General features: G+C 48.1%; 1 protein-coding gene across 1 annotated transcript in view; it reads right to left on the bottom strand.

The window, feature by feature from the left end:
• SPG7 (SPG7 matrix AAA peptidase subunit, paraplegin) overlaps positions 1 to 12,018 on the bottom strand; it is a 30,827-nt gene that overhangs the window by 8,589 nt on the left and 10,220 nt on the right. Inside the window, exons 8-13 of the mRNA XM_075576811.1 lie at positions 8,215 to 8,377; positions 7,261 to 7,434; positions 3,907 to 4,031; positions 3,658 to 3,760; positions 1,281 to 1,391; positions 489 to 604 (exon numbers count right to left, since the gene is read on the bottom strand). Coding sequence (XP_075432926.1) covers positions 489 to 604; positions 1,281 to 1,391; positions 3,658 to 3,760; positions 3,907 to 4,031; positions 7,261 to 7,434; positions 8,215 to 8,377 — 792 coding nt within the window. The remainder of the gene's footprint in view (positions 1 to 488; positions 605 to 1,280; positions 1,392 to 3,657; positions 3,761 to 3,906; positions 4,032 to 7,260; positions 7,435 to 8,214; positions 8,378 to 12,018) is intronic.

Raw genomic sequence — 12,018 nt, 5'->3', positions numbered from 1 at the left:
TATCTCGCTGTGTCTTCCGGTGTTCATGTGCATTTTTAACATAGCAGGAGATGAGACGAAATAAAAAAAATTGGCATGTTCAGAACCAAGCGCAATCCCCTCACCGTTCATCGACGCATGTCGGGCCCCCTGTAAGAGAGAACTAGTGCTCCGTGTTTTCGGTTTTTAATCAAAATATATATATCTCGGACGCACCACACGGAACCGGACGCGATCACAGCCACCTATTAACTTTGTTGTTCTGTGCAGTGTGTTTTAATACAGAAAATGCTTCTCTCAGCGCTGCAGGACACGCATAATAATAGCGAGAGGCGCGTTTTTATTTTTATAACAAAAAACAGGTGTAAAATCGGTAAAAAATAAAATGGTTATTTTTTTGGTAAAAATTGGTAAAATGGGTCAATACCGAAAATGCAGAACACTAGATCTATCTAACCAATGTTACGGTTTAGGGTGCCACGGAAAATGTCACCGTCCAAGCGTTCTACCTTCATCACGGCTTCTGTGTGCTCCAGAAGCCACCCCACTAGGGCGTGGCCGGACTCGTGGAACGCCACCACGCGCCTCTCCTCTTTCGACATGATCTTGCTCTTCTTGGCCGTCCCTGCAGACACAGAGCGTGCGATCGTCACGTGACCGCCTGATCGATCAGCCCCCTCCATGCACCCACCCTGTGCGCTGTCACGTCCGGCACCCACCCTGTGCGCTGTCACATCCGGCACACACCCTGTGCGCTGTCACGTCCGGCACCCACCCTGTGCGCAGTCACGTCCGGCACCCACCCTGTGCGCTGTCACGTCCGGCACCCACCCTGTGTGCTGTCACGTCCGGGACATGTTATATCAGGGTGGGGGGGGGGGGGGGGGGGGCAACGCCAGTCCTCCAGGGCTACCAACAGGTCAGGTTTTCAGGATAGCCCCGCTTCAGCACAGGTGGCTCAAACACAGGTGTTTGACTGCAACACCTGTGCTGAAGCAGGGATTTCCTGAAATCCTGACCTGTTGGTAGCCCTGGAGGACTGGTGTTTGCCCCCCCCCCCCCCTGAGTTATATCGTGGCCCGTTCATCAAAAGTGCAGTCCCCTGTAGCAAAAAAAATCACACGTGGAAAGAAAGCACTCAGACATGCAACACATTCTTCACCGTTTCAACTGGTTCTTTATAAATGAAAGACACACGGATTAATGTTATTTCAAAACATCTAGTGATTAAAACACAGATCGCAGAACATGTACAGTACATGCTAGGAACAAATGCAGCCTTCACGGTGATATAAAGTTACCCGCTATCACCCGCTCCACGGCATACTCAAAGTTGAAGGTGTCCACGGACTGGTGGCCCTCGCGGGCGGCGTGCAGCGCGGCCTCGTTGCAAATATTGGCGATATCCGCTCCTATGAGCGAAAGAGACAACGCGGTTATTGCTTTGGGAAGGGGGGGGGGGGTGCTGCTTTTAGAGCTTTAGGTGCATTAGGGCGACTCTGTCCTGTTGTCTGTCCTGGGTCACACTCTCAGGATCGCTCTTCGTGTCACTCTGTGGGTCACACTCTCAGGATCGCTCTTCGTGTCACTCTGTGGGTCACACTCTCAGGATCGCTCTTTGTGTCACTCTGTGGGTCACACTCTCAGGATCGCTCTTTGTGTCACTCTGTGGGTCACACTCTCAGGATCGCTCTTTGTGTCACTCTGTGGGTCACACTCTCAGGATCGCTCTTTGTGTCACTCTGTGGGTCACACTCTCAGGATCGCTCTTTGTGTCACTCTGTGGGTCACACTCTCAGGATCGCTCTTTGTGTCACTCTGTGGGTCACACTCTCAGGATCGCTCTTTGTGTCACTCTGTGGGTCACACTCTCAGGATCGCTCTTTGTGTCACTCTGTGGGTCACACTCTCAGGATCGCTCTTTGTGTCACTCTGTGGGTCACACTCTCAGGATCGCTCTTCGTGTCACTCTGTGGGTCACACTCTCAGGATCGCTCTTTGTGTCACTCTGTGGGTCACACTCTCAGGATCGCTCTTTGTGTCACTCTGTGGGTCACACTCTCAGGATCGCTCTTTGTGTCACTCTGTGGGTCACACTCTCAGGATCGCTCTTTGTGTCACTCTGTGGGTCACACTCTCAGGATCGCTCTTTGTGTCACTCTGTGGGTCACACTCTCAGGATCGCTCTTTGTGTCACTCTGTGGGTCACACTCTCAGGATCGCTCTTTGTGTCACTCTGTGGGTCACACTCTCAGGATCGCTCTTTGTGTCACTCTGTGGGTCACACTCTCAGGATCGCTCTTTGTGTCACTCTGTGGGTCACACTCTCAGGATCGCTCTTCGTGTCACTCTGTGGGTCACACTCTCAGGATCGCTCTTTGTGTCACTCTGTGGGTCACACTCTCAGGATCGCTCTTTGTGTCACTCTGTGGGTCACACTCTCAGGATCGCTCTTTGTGTCACTCTGTGGGTCACACTCTCAGGATCGCTCTTTGTGTCACTCTGTGGGTCACACTCTCAGGATCGCTCTTTGTGTCACTCTGTGGGTCACACTCTCAGGATCGCTCTTTGTGTCACTCTGTGGGTCACACTCTCAGGATCGCTCTTTGTGTCACTCTGTGGGTCACACTCTCAGGATCGCTCTTTGTGTCACTCTGTGGGTCACACTCTCAGGATCGCTCTTTGTGTCACTCTGTGGGTCACACTCTCAGGATCGCTCTTTGTGTCACTCTGTGGGTCACACTCTCAGGATCGCTCTTTGTGTCACTCTGTGGGTCACACTCTCAGGATCGCTCTTTGTGTCACTCTGTGGGTCACACTCTCAGGATCGCTCTTTGTGTCACTCTGTGGGTCACACTCTCAGGATCGCTCTTCGTGTCACTCTGTGGGTCACACTCTCAGGATCGCTCTTTGTGTCACTCTGTGGGTCACACTCTCAGGATCGCTCTTTGTGTCACTCTGTGTTGTCTATAGTTACCAATTGGGGCTTAGTAATAAGGCATCGTACGGCCCAAAGGCACCTTATAGCTGAACACCCATCCGGAAATGTGTCACCTAGTGTAGTGGTGCTGAACTCCGGCCCTCAAGGGCCATCAACAGGTCAGACTTTCAGTCCAGGCTTCAGCACAAGTTGCTCAATCAGTCTCTGCTTCAGCATAGGTGGCCCAGTCTTTGACTGAGCCTCTGATTGAGCCACCTGTGCTGAAGCTGGGATATCCGCAAAACCTGACCTGTTGGGGGGGGGGGGATTTTGAGGACTGGAGTCGAGCCCCCCTGCCCTAGTGTTTGTACAACAAACCAGGTTGTATAAAGCGGTTTGTGACAAGCTCAGGATGGAGTTACATATGTGCGGTGATCTGTACATGGTTTCCTACCATGGCCTGATTATACAGTGAGCAGTAGTGATTCTCAACCCCCCCCCCCCTCCCCCTCGTGGGGTATGCGGCTCTCTGATCATTTATCTTCATCTTGAGGCGCTATGTACATTTATAGCGCTATATAAATACAATACAATACAATCTACCATTTCCCCATTATTTTCCAATAACGAATGTATTTATTTCGTTAGCTTCTTGCTCTGTGAACGTGTGAAACACTCTGATGGTCGGGAACCACAGGTTAAAAATACTAACAACAAACAAACAAACAAAACCACACTGACGGCGTCTCCGCTCGTACCGCTGAATCCCGGCGTGAGCTCAGCCAGCCGCTGCGAGTAGAAGCTTCCGGGCTGCGTCAGCTTCAGAATCTTCAGGTGCTGCTCGTAGATCTCCCGCCGCTCCTGTAACCGAGACGGCCGCGAAACGCGAGTCAGGGGAAACGCTTTGCACCCCGGCTGTGTACAGGACACGGCGGTGCTTAACCTCTGCGTCGGCCCGACGCCACACACCGACCTTCGTGCGACCTCCTGCAAACATATGTCCTCACCTGTAGCGTGGGGAAGTCGATAAAAATATGCCTGTCCAGCCTGCCTGGCCGCATCAGCGCATTGTCCAGAATGTCGGCCCGGTTGGTGGAGGCCAGCACGATCACATGGTCTGTGGTGCCCATCCCTGCATGAGAGGTCAGAGTGCAGAGGTCAGAGGGAAAACTGCCTGCCTGGGAGTAGGAATGAGCTCTCTGCCAGAACTGGAACGGGGGGCTTAGGCCTCGTTCAGGGTGCAGGCTTCGGAGGGAGGGCGTGCTGCCGTGCGAGCTGCCGTGGGACACAATGTATTCAAACTGAATACTGGTTGTCAGGGTGGCAGCTGCCCTGTCTCCGAAGCCCGGAGTTGACGCTGGCTACAGTTTCAATAAACAAACCAAGTCGTTTTTGAAGCTGCAGCAGCGTCACTGGGACCTCGGCAGCCAATCAAATCATTCTTGAGAATGATTTTATGACTGCAACTTGGATCCCTAACCTCAGGTCTGTAGCCCCGCCCCCTCCCCTCCCCCTCCCCGCCTCCTCAACTCCTGAAAAAGTCTGCTGGGAGGATGTGCACACATCGCCCAGCAGACTGCCGCCCGCCCTCGCGAACGCCCGCCCTCCGACTCCTGCCTCTGGCACCCTGAACGAGGCCTAAGTATAATGATAGTGGTGCTTCTATGCTCTTACAGACAGACATTTTTCTTCATTACAGAAACAGAACTTAATAATAATAATAATAATAATGATATTATTATTGAAGCAGCAGAGCTGACGACGCTTTGTATTTAAAAAAAAAAAAAAAAAAACTTTTTAATAGGTTTGAAGCAGGGGGTCTCCGGTGCTGAACCGCGTTAATTTCAGCTCTGGGGACCCCCTGCATCCAGAGATACTTACCTCCGTAGGGGGTGCCGGTATCTCTTTGCAGCTTTAATGTTCTGCGTCACGTGGGCCAATAGGAAGCCGCAAGGGATGATGTCACGGCTTCCTATTGGCCTGTGTGACGCGGGACATTTGAACCGCCGTTTCGGCAACCCCAACTAGCCCATCCGGAGCTGCTACCGGCGCCCCCTTCCAAGGCAAGTATCCCGGGAAGCAGGGGGTCCCCGAAAGCTGAAGTTAATGAGGTTAATCCCGGCTTCTAACCTGTGCAGAGATCGCAGCAATGACAGGCAAGCAAAGCCCTCCAATGTACTTCAAATACATCAAGGGTTTCAACAAAGTACAGGAGGGAAGCATATTACAGAGAAAGAGAAGCGCTGAAACAAGAGGCCGTTCTCCAACACCGGAAGGTGGCAGCTAAGGTGAATGCCAGGAAGGATTTCTTCATGGAAAGGGTGGTAGATTCATGGAATAGCCTCCCAGCAGAGGTGGTGGAGGGCAATACAGTAAGGGAATTGGAAAATGCTTGGGATAGAAATAAGGCTAAATCCTAAATATGAAAGAAAGGCCCGTGGATCCAACAGGGTGTGAGGTTTCACAACCAATAGCAGAGTGGGGGGGGGGGGGGGCGAGTGCTAGGATTCTGTGCTAGGTCTGTAGAGGTGAAAGATAAAAAATTGTGTGGAGTGGGTAGAGGTTTAGTCTTTACACCACCGGAGTTAAGAGTGGGGTCACAGAAACGGTGGGGAGATTGGAGCTAGGAGAAATATATATAGAGATATATAAATAGAGATATATACATATACACGTGTGTGTGTGTGTGTGTGTGTGTGTGTGTGTGTGTGTGTGTGTGTGTGTGTGTGTGTGTGTGTGTGTGTGTGTGTAGACACACACACACACACACACACACACACTTTGTCCTCCTGTTCAGCAATGTTAGAATCTCTTGATCGGAGGCAGGCACCTCTCCTGGTTACATCGCCTTGATCACTGAGCCATGTGCAGAGTAAGTGTGATTACAATGAGACTCCAAGTAAGCGATTACTATACCAAGACAAATTTCCCTAGCCAATTCCAATCTGGCTCTCACCCCAATCACTCCACAGTAACCACCCTGCTAACAGTTAGCAATGAGATCCAGAGTGGAATGGAACGGGGACAACTCACTGGTGCAGTATTCCTAGATTTTGCAAAGGCTTTTGATACAGTTGATCATGCTATCCTGCTTAACAAACTCCAGAGCTCTGGAATAGGGAAGCATGCTTTAAACTGATTTCAGTCCTACCTATCAGGTAGATCCCAACATGTGTCCATCTCGGGCTCTAACTCCAAACCCCTGGATATCACCTGTGGTGTCCCGCAAGGCTCTGTTCTGGGGCCCCTACTCTTCTCAGTGTTCATCAATGATCTTCCCACAGCTTGTAAGGAAGCTTTAATACACATGTATGCGTATGACACAATCTTATATTCACACAGCCATAGCCTCTCCAACCTTGAACACACACTTCAATCTGACTTTGAGACTTGAAAACTGTTTTTAAACACTGACAAGACTGTAACAATGGTATTTGGGACGAAGGCTACATTTTTAAAGCTTCCAATGATTGAACTCCAGATCAGAACAAACGCCAACACCACCCTAACTCCTGTTACTAGTTTTAAATACTTGGGCATACGGTTTGACTCCCACTTAACATTCGGGATGCACATTGATACCCAGACATCCAAAACCTATGCCAAACTAGGGGTACTTTACAGGAACAAATCCTCCATAATTCTGCTGGTCAGAAAGCGCATTGCACAGCAGATGCTAATGCCAATCATCGACTATGGGGACATAGTATACGGCTCGGCACCCCAAACCCACCTTAGCAAACTTGACACCCTCTACAATTCAATATGCCGTTTTGTTCTCCAATGCAACTATAACACACATCACTGCGAAATGCTCAAAGAACTAGATTGGCCATCACTTGAGTCTAGGCGCAAAGTTCATCTCTCCTATCTTGCCTTCAAATACTTTCTGGGCAAGCTACTCATCTATCTGAACAAGCTCCTCACCCCTACCACATGCAGCATCTATCACCTGAGATCAGACTCCAAAAGACTGTTCATGGTCCCAAGGTTCAGCAAATTATCCGTCCGCTCCTCCTCTTACCGTGCACCCCAAAACTGGAACAGACTACCGGAGACTCTCACAGCCGCCACCAGTATAAGTTCTTTCAAAACTAAAGCTGTCTCACATTTTAATCTGGTCTGCAACTGTTACATACGCCTATAATGTATATTATCTCTAACTGTGCATGCAATGTCTTGTATATAATGTATACCCTGTTCACTTAGGTAACTCTCAATGTATTACTTCCTGATAAAACATTTTATAAATAAATAGGGGGCAGGCAAGTCGTTCAGCAATAGGGGGCAGGTAAGTCATTCAGCGATAGGGGGCAGGTAAGTGGTTTAGCGATGGGGGGCAGGTAAGTGGTTCCCCTCACCGTCCATTTCCACCAGCAGCTGATTGAGCGTCTGCTCCTCCTCCGTGTTGGAAAACGCTGACATGTTGGTGGATCGTTTCTTCCCCACCGCGTCGATCTCGTCGATGTAAACGATGCAGGGAGCCCGGGCGCGCGCCTCCTTGAAGAGACTGCGCACGCGGGCCGCCCCAAGACCTGAGAGCGCAGAGAGGAAGAGAGAGTCGGTGATATTCCCAGTCGTCAGAACACTGCAGGCTGAGGCCGACAAATCTGCGGATCTCCGTTACATGGAGAGAGACATATTGTCGCACCGGAATACAGTACTGGCTACAATCTGGTTTATCACAAAAAGCGGAAAGTGAGACCGGGGAATCTAGGCCTTCCAAGGACATGTGTGGCTGTCTTTGAAGTGGGAAAACCTGCTTCGAACCCCAGTATCGCCTCCCCTTGTAACAGATAAAACAAATCCCCTTTTTCCCTCTGGAAACCAAAATGAGATTGTAGGGGAATGATAGCGCCCGCACAAATCTATGTACAGCGCTGTGTGCCAGGTACAAAAACACAGGTTGAATATGATTAAATAATGACTTTTCTATTACGTTTGATGGGCCAGAAAGATATAATAATGTACACCAAATCCCGGGGGCTCCCCATAAAATAGAGTGAGCTCTGAAAAGGGAACGTGCGATTTCAGCCCTGTAAAAGGTTACTCAGGAAGAACCCTCAAATGGACCCATGATAAACCCAACCTGCAAAGACCTACATCTCTCCAGGACCCAGGTGGGGAATCGTACCGCAAACCCTATTAAGATGGACAATCCCACTATTCGGAGAGTAACCCCTTCCCTGCCAGCGTAGCTTGCAAAGAAATCGCATACTCTGAACCGTCACAAACCAAAATAAGTTTGCAAAGCAGCATAATGACATCCGTGTAACACCAGACTGGCTTTGCAGGGAACCAGGCCCAGGCAGTACCTCCGATCACTTCCACAAACTCGGAGCCGGCCATTGCCAGGAAGGGAACCTGAGCCTCCGTGGCTACAGCCTTCGCCAGCAGCGTCTTCCCGCAGCCCGGCGGTCCGAGGAGCAGGGCCCCTTTGGGTACTTTGGCCCCCAGCTGCAGGTAGCGCTCCGGGCTCTGCAGTGACAACAGGAAACAGATTGTTGAGAAGGTGCAGGCAGCAGTGTCAGAATAAGCGGCAGGGTGTGTGTGTGTGTGAGTGTGTGAGTGTGAGAGACTGTGTGTGTGTGAGTGTGAGAGACTGTGTGTGTGTGAGAGAGAGTGTGTGAGTGTGAGAGATTGAGTGTGTGTGAGAGAGAGTGTGTGAGTGTGAGTGTGTGAGTGTGTGTGTGTGAGTGTGTGAGAGACTGTGTGTGTGTGAGAGAGTGTGTGAGTGTGTGTGTGAGTGAGAGTGTGTGAGTGTGTGAGTGTGTGTGTGTGAGCGTACACCTACAGGTTCTGTCTCTCAGTGGGAGAAGGACAAAGGCCCAGAGCAGGGGGTATCAATCCAACATCTGCCTTTGGGTTACGGTGAGTAAATATAAAGAAAACTGGGGCGCTCTCTTTAAATATAAATAAGTAAATTGGAAGTATTCCCAATGACTTGAACGAAAGGAATTACAACATGTAAATAAATAGGACAAACCAAAAGAATGCTATTATACTGGCCCAAATCCATGATGCTGCTCAGCCGGAAAAGGATCTTCCCTTGATCCTAAAATAGCAGTTTGTCACAAAGTTCGTTGAGTGCAAAAAAAGATAATAAAGTACAGTTCACTGTCCTTATCTTTTTTTTGCGCTAACGATCTTTGTGACACACTTTGGGATACGTTGGGCTGGTTATTTATCCCTCGGGAGATTGGGAAAAAATGTCGTTATCTCAGTTGCACCTAAATTGACGTACTGGAGTGAAACAGGATTAGGTGAAGCCAGGTCATGCTCTCCTGGGCCCTCCATATACACCAGGGGTGGGCAACTCCAGTCCGTAAGGGCAACCAACAGGTCAGGATTTCAGGATATCCCTGCTTCAGCACAGGGGGCTCAATCAGTGGCTCCGTCTTGGACTGGAGTTGCCTTCCCCTCACATAAACCCATCTTGATATTGCAGCAGCCGTTGCTTCCACTCAAAGGGTCACCCTACCCCCTTAGCCCAAGAGTTATCAAGGTGCGCAAAAGAAGAGGAGAGCGCCACGGACTTCATGTATTGTGGCCATAAAGTGGCAGCGGTTCAGCCGAGCCCTCACAAAGGCCATCTTGTCCGCACAACACGCCGCTATCGTATGGCCACATTACATTTACATGGAATTAGGTCCATGCGGCCCTTCTCCTCTGCTGCTACGCATCCTGCAGCACGATTAACACATTCTTTGCTTAGCGAATATCGCATGATGTCATTCTTGTACAAACTTTAACACCACGTTAAATATGCAGCCGCCATAACTCTGGGGTTAAAAACACACACACAAAAAAAAAAAACCAGGACACAATGTGTGTCCGAATTAAAGCAGTAGGACGATCGTGGCCTGGGAATCAGGGGGTCTCCGACGCTGAACTCTATTACAGATACTTACCCGGGAATGTGGCGCTTCCTGATTGTTTAAAACCCTGTGTTGCTATGCTGCTCTCCCTAGATGCCGAAAAGGCTTTTAACAGGCTTGACTGGAATTACTTGTTCTCTGTTATGAGACATATGGGTTTCTCAAGGGGGATGGGGGGCATGCAAGTGGTCCAAAGGCTCTACAAATCACCGTCAGCCAGGGAGCGGGTTTCTGGGGTCCTATCCGAGCAGACACAGATAGCAAACAGTACGAGGCAGGGGTGCCCCCTCTCCCCCCTACTATTCGCCCTTTCCACTGAACTATTGCCGACACTGATTAGAAGACACTCGAATATTTCGTGAATTCCTGTAGGGAGTAAAGAATATACAATTTCGCTTTTTGCAGGTGACCTTCTAGTGAGCCTGTCTCAACCATTGACCGCTCTCCCAAATTTATTTCCTCCAACCTTAGGGGATGGTCCAGAGTACTTAGTACTGCCCGTGGGATGAATAGTTCTTTTGAAAGCTGCTTGTATAGTCCCCGAATATATTTGTAAATAGTTATCATATCCCCTCTTAGACGCCTCTTTTCTAATGTAAATAAATCTAATTTAGCTAGCCTCTCCTCATAAGTTAGAATGTCCATCCTCTTTATTAATTTGGTGGCTCTTCTCTGCACTCTCTCTAGTTCCATAATGTCTTTTCTTAGGATTGGTGCCCAAAATTGTACTCCATATTCCAGGTGTGGTCATACTAGTGCTTTGTAAAGGGGCATAATTATGTTTACTTCCCTTCCATCCATTGCCCGTTTGATGCAAGATAAGATCTTGTTTGTCTATGCAGCTACTGCATGACATTGGGCACTATTGCTAAGCCTGCAGTCTACAAGCACTCCTAAATCCTTCTCCATCAAGGATTCCCCCAATATATCTCCATTTAATTTGTAAGTCGCCTTTTTATTCTTGCATCCCAAATGCATAACCTTACATTTATCTTTATTAAACCTCATTTGCCATTTACCTGCCCACGTTTCCAGTCTCTCCAAGTCCTTCTGAAGAGAAAATACATCCTGCTCTGATTCTATTACCTTACACAATTTAGTATCAGCAAAGATGGAGACTTTGCTCTCGATCCCAACCTCAAGGTCATTAATAAACAAGTTAAAAAGCAGGGGTCCCAGTACCGATCCCTGAGGTACTCCACTCACGACTTTAGCCCAACCTGAAAAAGTTCCATTTATGAAAACCCTGTTGTGTGTCCTTTAACCAGTTTTCAATCCAGGTGCATATATTATTACTGAGTCCAATTATCTTTATTTTGTACACCAACCTCTTGTGTGAAACCGTATCAAAAGTCTTTGCAAAATCTAAGTAGACCACATCAACTGCATTACCCTGGTCTAAATTCCTAATTACCTCCTCAAAGAAACAAATAAGGTTAGTTTGGCATGATCTATCCTTCATAAATCCATGCTGACTATTACTAATAATTTTGTTTTCCCATTAGGTATTCCTGAATATTATCCCGTATTAAACCTTCAATTAGTTTACCTACTATTGAAGTCAGGCTTACAGGTCTGTAATTTCCCGGTTGTGATCTAGCTCCCTTTTTAAATATAGGCACCACATCTGCTTTACGCCAATCTTGTGGTACTGAGCCTGTGGAAATGGAGTCCTTGAATATTAAATATAATGGTTTTGCTATTACTGAGCTTAACTCCTTGAGAACTCTTGGATGTATGCCATCGGGGCCAGGTGCCTTATTTACTTTAATTTTTTCAAGTCGCTTATGAACTTCTTCCTCAGTTAACCAATTGTTCATTAATATGGAGGTTGTGGCTTCCTCCTGCGGCACTACTATTGAACTTGATTCTTCCGTGGTAAACACAGAGGCAAAGAATTTGTTTAATACCTCAGCTTTTTCCTTATCTCCAATAATCTGCCTACCCATCTCACACTGAAAGGGTCCTATATTTTGTTTTCTCATTTTTTTGTTATTAAGGTACTTAAAGAACTTTTTAGGGTTGACCTTACTTTCTATTGCAATCCTTTTTTCATTATCCATTTTTGCTAATTTGATTGCCCTTTTGCAATTTTTGTTACATTCCTTATAATTCTGATTTGATGTCTCCGTCCCTTCTGACTTAAAGAATCTAAACGCCTTCCTCTTCTTGTCCATTTCCTCCCCTACCTGTTTATTTAGCCACATTGGTTTTGACTTATTTCTTTTATACTTATTACCC

Source organism: Ascaphus truei, chromosome 19 (genome assembly GCF_040206685.1).
Source record: "Ascaphus truei isolate aAscTru1 chromosome 19, aAscTru1.hap1, whole genome shotgun sequence".
Lineage (NCBI taxonomy): Eukaryota > Metazoa > Chordata > Amphibia > Anura > Ascaphidae > Ascaphus > Ascaphus truei.
The sequence above is the reverse complement of the archived record's forward strand: the minus strand, read 5'-3'. Positions and strand labels throughout refer to the sequence as shown.